The sequence below is a fragment of the Stylophora pistillata genome, chromosome 3 (genome assembly GCF_964205215.1).
Source record: "Stylophora pistillata chromosome 3, jaStyPist1.2, whole genome shotgun sequence".
NCBI lineage: Eukaryota > Metazoa > Cnidaria > Anthozoa > Scleractinia > Pocilloporidae > Stylophora > Stylophora pistillata.
This window is the reverse complement of record NC_142521.1, coordinates 11,925,652-11,942,500: the sequence shown is the minus strand read 5'-3', so window position 1 is coordinate 11,942,500 and position 16,849 is coordinate 11,925,652. Positions and strand designations below refer to the sequence as shown.

Genomic DNA, 16,849 nt, shown 5'->3' with positions numbered 1-16,849 from the left:
GCAGAAGATGTATGAAATAATTTTAACTTTCCTGTAAAACTGCTAACTTTTCTTGACCAATTACGGTTTTACCGGGTATTTATTTGAGATAAGCAAGAAATTTAGAAGGAGTTTGAAAAGACATAAGTGAAATGATCAACCGATAGGGTAGTTTACAAACTTTTCAGACATTTTCAGCGCAGGAAACAACCGCTTACGGTTACGGCACACAACCAGCGCGTGAGCTATGGCGTACGTAAGATATTTCATATTTGAAGGAATTTGAAGCAATAGCGCTAGCTTTAACGGTCACTTTCTACATAGACTCATACAATCCATGATTTTACTTCCGACGTCAATTATTTTGTTGCCGATCATAAAAAAAAACGTGCCTATTCTTCGTATACCATCATTTCATTATCGTAATGTGGTATACTTACATTATTTTTCTAAAAAAAAAAGCAATTGATTGGCAAAAACTACCTCTCCAAGACTGCAACGACGACATGTCTCTAGTAAGAATTTGAAAAGATGAGGTCAGTCATCATACAAGCAACAACTTTAGCTTTGACGAATGGCAGAGTTCGTCAACCGTCGTTAACTATATGAAAGTAGTTTTTGTAGCACCTATTCTACGAAAACTTTAATCGGACTTGTAAAGTACGTTATTTCTGGCAGATGACAAAACGCGGAGCCCTACTCCATGGAGTACCTTATGTAGTACTTAAATGGAGTAACCCTAAAAATCATGTATTGGTCAAAAAAAATACTTTACAAACATGGTAAATCGTATAGATGTACACATCTTGTAATTAATACACTTTGAGTTTGCCAGCTCTCCGATTGTCACAGTTCGATATCGTCCAGTTTTTTGGGGGGGCAGGGGGGCTCTCAATGTTACTGGTTCCTCCATTTCGGTTTTACCGCTGTATAACGATTTCTTTGACCGGAAGACAAAAAAACTCCATATGATCAACAAAACCCACTGTTTCGAGTTTTGCACGGGGTAAAATATTTCAGCTTACTGCATTTGCCAAATCAACCACCCCAGTCAGATGTGTTTGTTGACCCATCGGTGTTTTTTGTTGTTGTTGTTGTTTCTTTACATATCTCAATTTTATTACGCTACAAATAGATGGGTGAAGAGAAGGTCAGTTTAAACACATGAATTACTTGTTTTAAGTCCTAGCTTTTATCCTCGTGGCTTCTCATTAAGAAACACATGAGGCCTTGTGTAACTTGTGTTGATAGATTAAACGCCACACCTCTTGCAGACACCCTACATAAACAAGTATTTTGAAAGACGTAAAACCCGCTGCCGATTGAAGTACGTCCGTACTTTTGGCCTCTTGAAGATCACAAGATGATAATGGTAATCGGTCCATTAAAGAAAACGTTCACAAATTACATTTCATTAAGCTTTCCGTTCGAAGTGGCCAGCAGTTTAATGTTAAATTCAAGATGGCGGTCAATTCGTGGACTGTATCGAACTGTGACAATCATACAGCCGGCAAGATCAAAATACATTAAGATGTGTACAACTAAACGATTTACCATCTTTATAAAGTATTTTATCTGACCAATACACGACTTTTAGGGGTACTCCATTTAGGTACTGCATAGGGTACTCCATGGAGTAGGGCTCCCCGTTTTGTCATCTCCCGTTATTTCTGATTTGATAAATGTTTAAAACGTTTTTTTAAAACATTTTAAACTTAAAACTCGAGAAAAACCTCTTATTCGAATATAATGTTACGCTTTCAAATCTGGTGGTGGGGGGAGGGGACTAGTTATCGACCACCTCACGCTCAGCGAACTGAGGCACAAGGACTCTCAAACTGTCTTTCTATTTGCTACACGATTTTCCACTGCAAAATTCTAATAACATCCACTTTTACCCTTTTCTGCGTAACTCTGGTCAGTCTCGTAAGCTCTCACACTTTGATTCTCACTGAATACTTCGCACTAACTTGTGCTGCTAAATTCACTTTAACTGCGGAATTCTGACCCTACTCCGGCCTCTGCACACTGTCTACATTTTTCCAGTCTACTAAGTAAGCTCTAAAGCACACGCTTATATATTCATAATATATATATTATATATTATATATATTATATATATATATTATATATATATATTATATATATATTATATATATTATATATATTATATATATATTATATATATTATATATATATTATATATATTAATAAGGATGGGTGGCTGACTGACGTGGAACTGATGAATGATAAGGAAATAAAGAAGAGCAATTGATAATCAAAGAATACCTATGGCCAACTCGTTGATAAAGTGATTTAGTATATACTAAAACAGTTGATAGCGTTGAAGGCGCGCTCTGATTGGCTAGTCAAACTCCGAATATCCTTTCCTATTTACCTCCGAGCAACTCGAGAAAAAATGGCGTCCCGGTTTGCATCCGTGACAAGCGAAGAAATCACTTAAATTAACGACGGTGGTGTATAATATCTCACTGTTTTAGTATATACTAAAACAACTATTCACCTCAGTGGATGTGGTTGGCGGTGGATATCATGACCTCGCCGCTTCGCGGCTCGGTAAATATCCATCACTAACCACCTCCAGTTCGGTGAATAGTTGTTAACTAGAAATGGAACATCAAAAACCTTTTTCCTTGAAATGCGTATTGTCCACACTTTTCTCGCACTTTGCCTGCGCTTTGTCTGCACTTTCCCGCACTTTGTGGTTCGCTAAGAAAATATGGACTGAACTGGATCCAATTTGTTGGCGGGGTAAATGTGGAAACGAAATGGTCGGTGAATTGGACTCGGAATACTATTTCAAACGGTTTTCCAGTCCCTTTCATCATCGATTTCGTCTCTTTTGAAAACCATTTCTTTTCTTAAAAAAAAAAAATCAAGCCTGTGAGTACGTTTCAAGTCGGTCACCAAGTTTTGCAATGAATCACGGTCCAGGGTGAGTAGTACGAATTCCCCTATGGAAACCCCCTGCGAACATGTAATAACTTATTTTTTTCAGTTTCTTTCCGACAGAAATTTCATAAATGGTTTGTGTTGTTATGATCACTACGTTACTATGATGACCTGTAACGCTTTTTTCGTTTTTTTGTTGCCAGTCATCTCACATTTTTCAAAATAAAAGTTGGACAACCTTTATGTTTGGGTAGCCTCTAATCCAATTGTTTTAACCACGTAGATTGTCAATGTACCATGTACAAAGAACTACCATATTATCCAGGGAACACCACCTTTTCAGAGATCGAAGCCCGCAAACCAGGTCTGAGGACACCAGCAGCGAAGATAATTAACAATTATTCCACGAGCGCGCGTTGGATATGAGATGATAGATAGCCAACGAGGCGCGTAGCGCCGAGTTGGCTATAATCATCTCATATCCAACAAGCGCGAGTGGAATAATTGTTTTATTAAAAACGCCCCCAAGAAATTATTATTTTGTGAGAAGAAACTGGATTTTTTAGCTCCCTTTTGATTTTAAGCTGACGCGTACGCTTACCATATTTGTAGATTATGGTATATTGGCTGATAGACCATAATGGCTAAGCCAATAAAAAGTCTTGAATTGCATTATCCAATGATCTAGTTTTTAATAATTTTCATTATTAAAAACTGGATCATTGGATAATGCAATTCAAGACTTTTTATTGGCTTAGCCATTATGGTCTATCAGCCAATATACCATAATCTACAAATAGGGCAAGCGTACGTTTCAGCTTAAGATTAAAAGGGAGCTAAGAATTTAATAAAATTTAATAATTTAATTGAACGTTTTTAATAAAACAATTATTCCACTCGCGCTTGTTGGATATGAGATGATTATAGCCAACGAGGCGCTACGCGCCTCGTTGGCTACCCATCATCTCATATCCAACGCGCGCTCGTGGAATAATTGTTAATTATATGCAGCTTTACAATGAGAAAAGTGGTACAAGCCTAAAAAAAATTAATAAGGCAGCAAACGTGCCAATCACATTTGATGAAATTGTAATTGCTATGATTACAAACAATATTGAGCGACTTTCAGAACTGGAACAGTGCACATGATGGTGTGGACAAGTACGAAGTGGTGAGTGGATTGGAATCACTTCCCTAATCTAAGCCACCGATCAATTTGTTTCTTTTCAAACCATCAACTTTCTTAAGAAAATAAAATAGAGAGAAAAAAAAAAAACCGCGAAAACGGTGAAAAAAAATTGTAGTGTTATTTCTGTAATCGAATATCCCCAAGTAGGTTGGAGACTGGGATCGGGATAGTTAGAAATTTTCCAGCATGCTTGATTTTTTTATTCCTCAAGTCGAAGAGGCTTTAAGATTGAACAACGGAGATAATCAATCGGTGAAAATAACGGTATTGCACGACAAAAGCTGAGATCTGGCGCACGGGGTACCAATGTAGCATTGCTTTTGGATATCTTTCAAATTTGTGTAGCTTGCGGAGATGCTTTACTTGATACTTAAACTCACGTTGCAGCACTTCTTTTAGCTCCTTGAGTGGCGACCTTTGCCCATTTGCTAAGAGAAAAATATCCTCCACTTCTAAGTATTTTCCGTGGGTTGACCTTTCCGGTCTCGTATTAAAATTTTATTCACAAACATACCAAACACGTCACCCAGGTCGTCACAGAAACGAGGTTGTAAACTTCTTAGCATGTTGTACGTGAGTTGTTTTCATCAGAAGGTCAATATAGTGTTGGAGACCGTATAGTTGTTGTTGAAATATGCACGATTTGTTCAAGACTTTTGATGTGCTTTAATTGAATTTTAAAATGTCTGCAGCGCCTAAAGGTAAAGTCCTTTTGCGCGCCAAATCTCTCGTTGAGCCCGATGTACACAATCCGTTCACTTACAAGTTACGGCTCACACTCTGCGACAAATTCAAGGTCAGTCAATTTGCTACTTTATCAAAATGTTTTTCTTTTTTTAGATAAGAACACTCGAGGGTTAGAATAGTGGTATTACTGGGTATCAAATACCACATTTGTAACGTTTTATTTTGTCCCTGATCGAGTTAAAATTCTCAGTGAGTTTCTCTCTACTCAGCTGCCCAAACAACAGCAGAAAATTTAATATAAACAAACATTGTTCCCGATTGTTCAATGGTGTAGATCTGAACGATCTGAAAGGACAATATACGCAACATTGTCGTTTTAGGTTCACATTTTGCTTGAACCTAAAAAGGAAAAAATGCCCCTGAAATAATTATCTTTAATTTAGGCCCTAAACATCCTCCGAGACCCAAGGGCTGTGGGTCGATTTCAAGTTAGGGCATGAAGAGCTCTTCATGCCCTAACTTGAAATCGACCTACAGCCCCTGGGTCTCCAAGGATGGGCCCTAAAGGGTTTCGTTAAGATTTCTTTGGGAATTTTTGGAGGTTAATTAACAAGCTCAGGGTTTTAAGTTCTTTAAGTTCTCATACTCACCGAAGACAAATAATCCTACTATGCAAACAATAAACATATTTTAAAGCTTGGTTCTTTAGAGAGCTGGTAGATATAAATTAACGAAAAAATTTGTTTTAATTTGTTTTGTTGAGTTTTTTTGTTTTGCTTTGTTTTTTTTGTTTTTTTTGTTTTTTTGAGCAGTGAGGGGGGGGGGGGGCAGGGATCAAATTGTTTCTTAAAAAAGCCTAACCGCCAGGTTTCTTGAGGTCTCTTACTGTCATTTTATTAACTGCGAGTCCACTCTAGTCACAAGTTATCGTACCATGTTCAGTCAGTTCGGCAGGATCATTGACAAAGTCCTTCTTTTTGTGGGAGGGGTAAAATCTTCCTTCTTATACCCTATGCATTTAAAAAAGAAATTAAATTTTGGACATGAGATGCTTAAGATAGCAAATTGTTGTACTTTTTTAACATTCTGGTCTAATTAGGGCTATGTATGATACCTACAGTTGTTTTGTCTGGGATCTTAAGGATAACATTTAAATGTTATTTGTATGCAATTGTTTAATTTCAGGTTGCAGTTCTTAGTGTAACACTGTTTCCAGTCAGGCTTCTGTGTTTAGCTCTTCTCCTTCTTGTGGCTAGTTTGATAGGAAAAATTACAACCCTCTGCATGAAGAAAGAAGAAGAACCAGAACCATTGTCAGGATACCAAAGGTACTATAATTATAGTATCATTATTTTGCTTGAGTTATGTCAGGTTTGTTAAAGTGCAAAAAGGCAAAGTTCGTACTTGATGATGAGCCATTTGGCTCATCCAGCTGGATCTTTGCCTTGCTTCCACAACATGAAGCAACTATGAAAATTACCTCCCACTATTTTATCAGCCGAGGCCTCTTTACAGTTTGCTGGTACCCATTTGTACTCCTGGACAAAGAGAGGCCTGTGAAAATAAAGTATTTCGCCCATGAACACAATACCATGACCGAGCCAGTTCTTGAACCAGGAGTTCTCAACCTGCAGTCCAGTGCAGTAACCATTAGGGCACCGTATATTCCTTGTATTGCACAGCTCGCATAGATATCACAGGTACCCACAATTGAGTTTGAAATGAGTATTTCCTGGCTGTCTGCTGTCGTTTTAATTCCTGTATTAGCAATTGTGATCAAAGCTTTTATTATAATCAGCATGCTGTGTTTCCGTGTAGGATTATGAGAAAGCCACTTCAAGGTATTGCCCGTGCAATGTTGTTCTGCATGGGTTTCCATTGGGTTAAAGTCAAAGGCAAGCTGAGCAGTTCAGAGGAAGCTCCAATACTAGCTGTAGCTCCACATTCATCATTCATTGATGCCTTGGCTTTGAGTGTCATTTGCTTACCTTCAGGAGTTTCTAGGAAGGAAAATGATTCAATACCTCTTGTAGGGGGTTAGTGTGAATTGAATTCCATGATGTCCTAAGTTGATCCTCTGACCCCTCAGGAGTGACTGCACTTGACATCTTATTTTTCCTTACAATGTCATCCCTGAATCACACATTAGGGTCATAAGAATAAAGGAAATGATCACCAATTATAGAAGCTATTTGTTGTTAATGAATTAGATAAACCCTTGTCACCACCTTAGGATAATAAGCTTTCTAACCAGAATCCTCCCTGAGGTATTGGCCACAGAGTTACCGGTATTTGTTACTCAGATGTGGGAAAACTAATTTAGTTAAACAAATTGCTTTCTGATGTGCTATTGTATTTTCTTATTTTAAAATACCTGCATTTATATTAAAAATTCATTTTTGCCATACACATATACCTTCTAAGAATTTAACAGCTGAGATCAATCCAAGCAGATGCAAATCAGAGTAAAATTCTGGTCTGTATTTGCTTGTTACAGGATGCATCCGTGCTTTGCAACCTGTATATGTGTCAAGAACAGATCCAGATTCCAGAAAGAAAACAATCTCTGAAATCAAAAGGAGAGCCACTTCTGGTGGAAAATGGCCTCAAATAGTGATATTTCCAGAAGGTTTGTAGTTTATTATATCCATTGTTATGTTCTGGTGGAGTTTTTTTTAATTCTTGGTTTAAAATTTTTTTAAACAAAAACAAACTAAAAATTAAAAGTAAACACAAAATTAATCAAATTTGTCTCTCTTAACAAAATGCATTAACATGGCTAACTTTGTACAATTTCTCATAGGAACATGTACTAATAGGAAATGTCTGATCACCTTTAAACCAGGTTGGTAAAAAAACTGAATGTTTTCTTTTAAGGATTGGCACAAAGTGTTCTTTAAAAAGAGCCCTTGATCTGGGATAACCTTCTTTGAGACACTGAGGGATGATGAAATCAAGCTGCATGTCACTGCTGTGAAATGTTTCCATTTTGTTTTTCTCTTTGTTTATAGGAGCGTTTTATACAGGTGTTCCAGTTCAAGCTGTGGCATTAAAATATCCCAACAGACTGGTTAGTGAGGCACAATGTACTGACCAATTAGTTCAAAGATAAATTTACCTTAATAGTCAGAGCAATATATAATTTAACCTATTGATGTCCAGTGCGCCGACTTTGAGTATGTACTTAAACAGGTTGAAAATATCTTACAAATGATACCAGAATGAGCACAATTGAGTGAAGGACACTGGAGAATAATAGCCAAAAAACCTTGTAACTTTGACCTGAAAATCTGCAAAAAAAATCTTGTTCCATTACCCACCTACCTTTCTGAGCATGTGGTTTGAAAACAATGAGTAGTTTCCTAAAAAATCTCTACACCAAAATGAAGCCTACTAAATTTCCAGCAAGTGAGGAGAACATTCAGGCAAGGAAAGGGAAAAAAAAAGGGCAGGAGAAGGAGAGAAAAGTAAAAGTCATAAGTGGGGCATCTTGAAATTTTGCTTTCTGCGCCTGCCTGAGATTTTCAGGCCGGTATTTTGCATTTGGATGGAAAGGCCGTTGGGTGTACAAGCTGTGAATGGGTTTGTGGTAAGTTTGAGCTTTTAAAACCACAACTGTACAGTGACCCGAAATCTGCTTGACTAACTTCAAAACACAGTTTTTCACAAATTAAAGCTGTGGCTATTAATGGGTTAAATCACAAACTGAAAGAAATTTTTTATAGAAATCTTTTGCTAAAAATTCACAGTGAAAAACATAGAAGTAGTTCATATTAAAGTCATTTTTTTTCTACAAAGTATTAAATTCAGTCTTTACGTAAATACCCCACTCTTAAGTTCTTGTTGTTTTTCCCCTTAGTTTTACTAATAAAATAAAACTACCGGTATTCTGTTTTTGATAAACAGGACACTATGACATGGACATGGTCTGGCCCAAGTGGGTGAGTGCGTTTGACATGTGTCAAATATACAGCTCCAGAAAGACAATATTTAAATGGTTTTGTCAAACTGTGACTTTCTGACTGACAAGTTGCTGTAACTTATTGTATCTGTGGCTTAATTCAAAATGAACTCATAATGCTACCAAATTGAAAATATCCTTCAAGATATCAATTTTGAAATTGCTGACAGAAGTAAGTTAGTTTGTATATGCATATTGGATAAATCCCTAACAAGTCCTCATTTAATTACTTATACCCATCCTATATTCTATATCATAACCAGAGCTTGAAATGTTATCATTTGGGATACTCTTAATAAGCAATTATTGGACGAGGTTGTGCATGATATTAATCATGAATTATGAAAACCAAGGTCTGAGTTAAATCTTCTGATGTGGAAGGCTGAGAGAGATACCACACAGACTAGGTTCAATAAATATATCTTATTAACCAAGCGTGAGGGCTGTACTGGGAGAATATTGGCCAGAGGTCTTGACAGTACGGACCGAGTGCAGCAAGGTCCGTACTGTCAAGACCTCGGGCCAATATTCTCCCAGTACAGCCCTCGCGTATGGACCGAGTGCAGCGAGGTCTGTACAAAAAAGACCGAGGGCCGATATTCTTCCAGTACAGTCCTGAGCAAGCTTGGTTAATAAGAGATTTATTATACAACTGAAGTTCAAAGGGACACAAGTGCGGTATCATTCGGGACCATTCGGGACCGTGCTCGGTCCAATACTGAGAGAATATTGATCGGCAATAGAGCATTTTGATTGGTTGATTTTAGTTATTAGCCCTCTGACTGCCTGAGTTGTGTAATAATTCATATAACAGATGAAAACGGAATTCAATAATTGTTTTATTATACATTTTATGAACAATCTGCAAAAGAAGACACTTCTCTCTGAGTTTGCAAAAGTTTGAGGACACAACATGGATGATGGGCTTGGAAACTAGATAGACTTTGAACTTGACATGATAAATGCAATATCTCCTAGAAATACTGGGTTGTCATATTGTCAACTTCAAATGCTACAGTAACTGTACATTGATCATATGTTCTTGACCAGTCAAATTTTTAATAGCAAGTCTAATGTTTAATTATAATTTGAATATATCAACAAAGTTGAAATGGTAAATTGGCCACCGTTGCGGTTATGAAAGCTGACGTTTCGAGCGTTAGCCCTTCATTCATTTCATTTAGTAGACCTCTTTTGTAATATTTTGTCCTAACTAATTTCTATCTAATTTGTTATACTGTTCATTGATTTAAAATTATTTTGTTACCTTTTTAGAATAACCCTTCTTTGGTTAACACTGTGCCAGTTCCATAATTACATGGAAATTGAGGTAAGAACAAAAAACAAAACAATTATGATGGTGATGTCCTCATTGACGTAATTATATATATCAGGAAAGGGAATAAAGTGTATCCTACCTTGAATGTTTCTGTTCAAATTGACCAGTGATTAACTGATGCAACACACTTTTCTTAGCTTGTGAGTAAAGTTTTGAGTTTTACCATTTGCTTATGATTGGAATGCCTTTTCTTTCCCATGCTAGATTCTGCCAGTTTACAAGCCTGATACAGAGGTAAAAATAATATTTTCTGTTTTTGTTTTGCTGTAACTTGTAACATCTTTGGGTATATTTTAACTTACCCAGTAATTAGCAGTAAGCTTTGTTTAAGCAACAAGTTGTGGACTGTTTTCTGAGTATTCAAATTATATTAGTTGGCCCTTTGAAGTGGTGTAATATTAAAGCTGAGTTTGCTGGGTTCTTTTTAGATAAACACAAAAAGACTACCTTTCAATTAGGACTGGACTGATGCAAAGGCTAAATCTGTTTTTTTTTTTTTTTTCTTTTTTAGGAAATCCATGATGGAAAACTTTATGCAAGGAATGTTCGGGAACAAGTGGCAAGGTGCCATCAATGTTTGGTTTGCCTATTGATCCTTTTTATGGCACTGTTTCCAATTTTGGCTGGTCACTTTTTGTCTCCCACAAAATCACACATTTTGACCTCTCTGATCAAACTTTTGAGAATGCATGGTGTTTAGTGTCTTGTTATAGTATTAATCACCCTTTTTAAAAAAAATTACCCTAGGCTTGTCATCACACTTTGAATTACCAGAGTGACCACGCATTTTTTTCTTTTTACATTGAAATTACAATAACTTGGTTTCTTATATTTTTCCTTTCTTTTTTCTTTAAAGCATACCATGAGTAGCTTACCTGCATATCACTGCTCAGAGACTGAACTAATGAAAAGAATTGTTGTGTGATCACTGATACATCAACCATTTCTGTGAATTTGAAGAAGTTTCTTCCTGCCACAGATTTCTAAATGTTCCTGTCACTGAGCATACCTATGAAGACACAAGGCTGATGGTCCAGGCCTCCCAGCAGAACTTACCATCCACGGCAGGCTTGGTAGAATATCAGAAAATAAGCAGCAAGCTCAGGTCAGTAGATGTTCTCACCGACACCCCGACTTTTCATCCTTACTATTTGAATTGCATCTGACACACAAGGCACCACTTATTGAAAAGAATTTAGGAATGAGAGATGACCTGAATTGTAACTTAAGTCAACACTTAAAGATATCTACTCACGATCGCTCTCAACAAATTTTGCTTTGGCAAACCCGCCTTGTGCTTTCGAAGTCAAAAGTGTGAGAAATAGTTCCTTTGCTACACATGAGCTCTCACCTACTTTCTTTTGGTTTAAAATCAGATTGCTGATCAAACTTGTCGGTGTTGCTTATCTTTCTAACAGCATGAAGATGGATACCATGAAAGAGCTGCTGGATAAATTCGCTGAAATAGACTCTAATAGGGACGGTTTGGTTGATGTAAACGAGTTTGCCAAATACCTGAGCCTGCCAGTCACTAGTCATGTCAAACATCTCTTCTCACTCTATGACAGGGTGAGTCTTCATTGAAGTTTTGAGCGATGATACTGACAAAAGGCTTCGTGCCAGAATTGCCGGCTGTTATATTTTCATGCGTGCGACCTCAGGTCAGGTAGGCGCGTGTTTATATCAGTGATGGAAGTTAAGTGTGTATTGATGTTTCCGTTCGTGAGCAAGGGTACGAATGCTTGCACGTGCGCGTGCGTGGGTGTGTATCCGTGGGTGGGTCGGTGTTCGTACCGTTACCACTTCGTGGGGGTAAGGAATGTCGTGCACAAGCGTGATATAAAATTGCAGGGCCTGGTTGTTCAAAGGGAGGATAACACTATCTTTCAGATAAATCACTATCCAATGGATTATTATTAACAGTTATTATATGGCTGTGTCTCACAAGGACTGGGAACTACCGAATTCACGAATTTGATTGGCTCAAATCAATATTGAAAGCGGTCTAGATTTTCCCATCTAGACCGGCATCTAGACCGGTCTAGAAAAAAAAAGGTACAAAGAATATAAAAAATTGGCATATAAGACACAGCCATATAATAAACATCTTATTAACCGAGCTAGGTCGGTCTGTATGGGAGAATCTTGACCTTGGTCACTGGTACAGACCTCACTGCGTTCGGTCTGTACTGGCGACCTCGGTCAAGATTCTCCCATACAGACCTCCCGCTCGGTTAATAAGAACTAAAAATTACTGCATTATCCTCCGGATAGCGATTTATCCATTGGGTAGCGTCATCCACCCTTCGAACAACTGGAGCGTTATGCTTTATTCTGTTTTAAGTAACGAATCGTCGTATGTTAAAAAAAAAAAGTTGCAGCTTTCAATCTGCTCATGCTTCACGAGAATTTGATACCAACAACACTTTCTTGATCCAAATAGTTAAGAAAAGAAACTACTTTTTCTTGAGGATTGTTATCTTTCTTTCATAGGATGATTCAGGTTTCATAAACTTTCGTGAATATCTGATTGGCTTGGCTCTAGTGTCGCAACCAGCGAACAGTGAAAAGGCTATGAAGCTGGCTTTTCAGGTAAGGCTCAAAGAACTAAGTAAAATACTTCTCGACGAAATAGTATGTCAAATATATTTGTTGTTTTCCCTCCTCTGATTTTAACTCTCCAGCGAAAGACTGCATGTTTCTTTAAAAACCTCTGAAGTGAACACTAGTTGGTAATCAGTCAGTTGTTTATAGAGTAGCTTTAACTGACTGTCCTAAAAGCAAAACCAAAGTAATCACAGCGGCCAATCATAACAAATGTTTGCGTCATCATTAGCCAATGAGGACAAGTAAAAACAGGCAAACCACCAAAAGCGCGGGAAAACGCGGACGATCAAGTCACGTGAGTTTTCTGGACCAATCGCAAAACGAGTAGAGTAAAACCGAAGAAATCCTAGACAGCTTCCGACACTCATTTGAATGTCACTCTATTATTGAATTCCCTCAGGCTTTTGATATGAACGGTGATGGACGAGTGGATGAAGCAGAACTACGTCATATTCTTCAGAGTGCCTACCCTTCTATCACAGACCTGAACATCAACTGTTTGTTCAATCAGGTGGATGTGAACCACAGTGGATCCGTCACGTTTGGTGAGTGATTGAATGTTTATTTTTACTTAAATCCTTAGTTCAAAGGGTGTCCTTGATAGCTTGCAAATTCGCTAGCAAAAACTGACGTGCATGTTAGTTGCAAAGTGATCCTCACAGAGAAGCTGTATTTAAATGCTTTTGTTCTTGGGCCATCGTAATTTGATAAAAAGTAAGACACAAATAGCAGTGATAAACATATTGAACTTGCACATTTTGATTATTACTTGACGTTTCGTATGTACTCCACATACATTTTCAAAAGTAACCGTTGAAATTTAAAACAGCTGTGTATATACATATAACTAAGGTGAGGGAACTGGAACCAAGATTAAGCAAAGGCAAATTTTAATGGCTCTTTGTTCCCGAAGAGGATGCAATGGGGACCCAATATAAAAATAACAAGAAAAATTTTGTAAGCTTACCTGCATGATATATTTATTTTTACACGTTTACAGAGGAATTTCGGGATTTCGCCTTGTTGCATCCAGAGTACGCCTTTCTTTTTACCCATTACACGAAGGATCAAACAGAGACAACGGGAGAAAACAGTCACCCAGATCATGAACATCTTCAAACAGCAGTCAAGGCTTGAAGAACGCACACGACGAGATAAAAATTTAGTGCTTTTCTTGCCAAGATACTTGAATGCAGCCTTAATTATCTCGAACTGTCTCGGGTTCCTCACAATTTGGACTGGGTTTATATCATTTATAGAGGACTGAAGGGTAGTAACGTTGCCTTATAAATATATTTTGTATCTTTAAGTTGTGCAGTATTCTATTACGCCAGTCAAATGGATCCAGCAACTTTTTTTTATGGCATGGAAAGTTATGAATGTTTAGATTAATCCAAGACTTTTTATTTAAAGATTTGCCTTCAGTTCCTAATATTTAAGCTTTAATACTCTTCACGTTTACGCTGTCTAAGTATAAGGCAATTTTCAGTAGAGAATCAAAAGTGATCCGTAATCGTAATTTGGTTGTATCAACTCAGTTGAATTTAACAAATGGTAAACACCACTGCGTACACTATTGAGTTATGGATGCACGCGGGAGGTTGCTAAGCACGAAAGAAGCGTAAAAGTCGCTCGAGGCGATAGCCGAGAGCGACTCTAGCTTCTTGAGTGCTTAGCAAACCTCCTTAGGGCATCCATAACTCAATAGTGTACGCTGTGGTGTTTACCATTTGTTTTATAACATAACATTGATACATTGTAGCTAAAGAGTTTCCTTTTATTTAACAAATCTTACGTGACCAGAAAAAACAAGCGCGCGCGGAAAAATAGTCTTTGCATTTGCTCGCGTCAGCAGCGTACACCCATGGGAAAATGGGGGACGCTAAATTGACCAATCAGAGCGCGCGCTTTGCTTTGGTTATGTTATAATTAACAAATGGTAAACACCACAGCGTACACTATTGAGTTATGGATGCACGCGGGAGGTTGCTAAGCACGAAAGAAGCGTAAGAGTCGCTCGAGGTAAGAGCCGAGAGCGACTCTAGCTTCTTGAGTGCTTAGCAAACCTCCCAAGTGCATCCATAACTCAATAGTGTACGGTGTGGTGTTTACCATTGGTTTTATAACATAACATTGATACATTGTAGCTAAAGAGTTCCCTTTTATTTAACAAATCTTACGTGACCAGAAAAAACAAGCGCGCGCGGAAAAATAGTCTTTGCATTTGCTCACGTCAGCAGCGTACACCCATGGGCAAATGGGGGACGCTAAATTGACCAATCAGAGCGCACGCTTTACTTTGGTTATGTTATAATGTAAATTGGCCACCGTAACAAATAAAAAAGCTGACGTTTCGAGCGTTAGCTTTTTTATTCGTTACGGTGGCCAATTTACAATTTCAACTGAGTTGATATGACCAAATTACCTTGTTACCCCCACCGACGCAGCACCACAGTTTCTTTAGAAACTTTTAGCCTTTATTCATTGATCCTTCATCGGATTGTTTGGTTTTGCTTTAAACATCCCACTTCAGTTAATTTGACAACCAGGTTCAAATTTACCATGTCTTAATTTGTTCACTTGGTACGTTATGCCTTATTTAATATATTTATGTAACCGCTTATTTTCAAGTTTGCACAGCGTACTATATAGTGAGACAGGTAATTAAAATCAGGTAAGAAAATGGCGGTGAGTTAGTAAGGTTAGTGTTTTATTTTTACCGAAGTTTTAGTCACTTGTAAAATTGTACTGCAAAGAAGACTAGTACCAAAGTGCAAGAAGTTTTCTTGGGACGTGACCAAGTTAAAAGTGTCTACGTCCGTGGTAATGGAAACAATAATTAAGACAAGCAAACTCATGAAAGATATCAGCAACTAGGAAGGGACGTAATTGATAGTGGACGCTGATGTAACACTGGGTGTACACTGATTGTAAATGATAAGTAAAATTCATTGTGAAGAATATGCCTCCCTTTAAAAAAAACTAAATGTTAATCACCGACGTTGGGCGATAAACAGAAAAAGGAAAAGAGGGTTTGAGAAATCTTTGGCGTCAAGATAAATGTATTTCCTCAGTTTGCTTCGTGAATCATCATTTATAAACATAAATTTTTACAAAAATTGATAAAGACGGACTGAAGAAAGTGGGCCATTTATGAAAACCAGAGGTAGCAAACCCTTTTTTCTTTTTTTTTATTTTAGATGACAGTTAACTGAACAACGCACTAAGTAAGCAAATCTGAGAAATATCGTAATTCAGTGTATGTTAAAACATACAACAGCTGTCAGGGCGAGTTACGAGGGGCTATCACTCGAAACGTCGGCTTTACCCACTCTTTACGGTGGCCAATTTACTTTATCAACTCAGTTGATAAAACCAAATTTAAATTGGATATGTCGAGACTATCGGTCGACATATCAGCTGATACTCAACCGATATATCGACCACTGAAGTATCGCCCGACATGTCGACCGACATCGGTCGCCTCTCGACCTCTCGGTATACCATCGACAGTCCACCGATACACCACGACTGTTAATTCGACCGATACGGTTCCGACTGTTAATAGCAACGTAACGTAACGGTCGAGGTGTCGGCCGAGTGTCGACCGACATACCGACCAAGTATCAACCGTCCGATAGTGGCGACCGACGATCTGCCGACTTGAATAACATGGCGACCGACAGTCGAACGATACCACTACTAAACTAGTGGTCGACCGACAGATGCCTAAGTTCACATGATCCAAAACACAAAATTGTTTGCCACTCGGCTTTCATAAATCAGTATGTACATGCACTTTGCTTTGATGGGTGAACATACATCTTTCTTGAATGCTTTAATTTAACGTTTTAGGTAACTTACATAAATGTAATCGAGTTAGAGTGTCAAGATTGACATTCTGAGTCGCAGTTCTTAGACGCATTTTTGATGATTAGTCCCACCGCTGCGGTCAAGCATAACTTACAAATTGTTAAATTTTTGTTTTGAGGGGTGGAGGCAGGGGCTGGTTGAAAGTGTATCCTCGACAACAATGGCTGAAATAACAAAAGTGAGTAAAGTGTTACAACTGTTCAAATATTATTTGTTCCTGACCATTATGAGGCGAACTTCTTTAATTTTATAAGTAATAAGTAAGTGTACCACTGGGAAATATGAATAAATTTTTCATTCA

General features: G+C 37.8%; 1 protein-coding gene across 1 annotated transcript; it reads left to right on the top strand.

Annotated features, from left to right (window-relative positions):
• The first annotated feature begins 4,627 nt into the window (after positions 1-4,627).
• On the top strand, positions 4,628-13,984 carry LOC111334781 (lysophosphatidylcholine acyltransferase 2). The gene is made up of 15 exons (XM_022940594.2): positions 4,628-4,877; positions 5,954-6,096; positions 6,587-6,804; positions 7,266-7,397; positions 7,572-7,613; positions 7,780-7,838; positions 8,675-8,709; positions 10,005-10,059; positions 10,273-10,302; positions 10,580-10,632; positions 11,048-11,173; positions 11,487-11,637; positions 12,562-12,660; positions 13,076-13,220; positions 13,676-13,984. The coding sequence occupies exons 1-15, from the start codon at positions 4,764-4,766 to the stop codon at positions 13,810-13,812; spliced, it is 1,539 nt and encodes a 512-aa protein (XP_022796329.2). The 5' UTR covers positions 4,628-4,763; the 3' UTR covers positions 13,813-13,984.
• Positions 13,985-16,849: the final 2,865 nt, after the last annotated feature.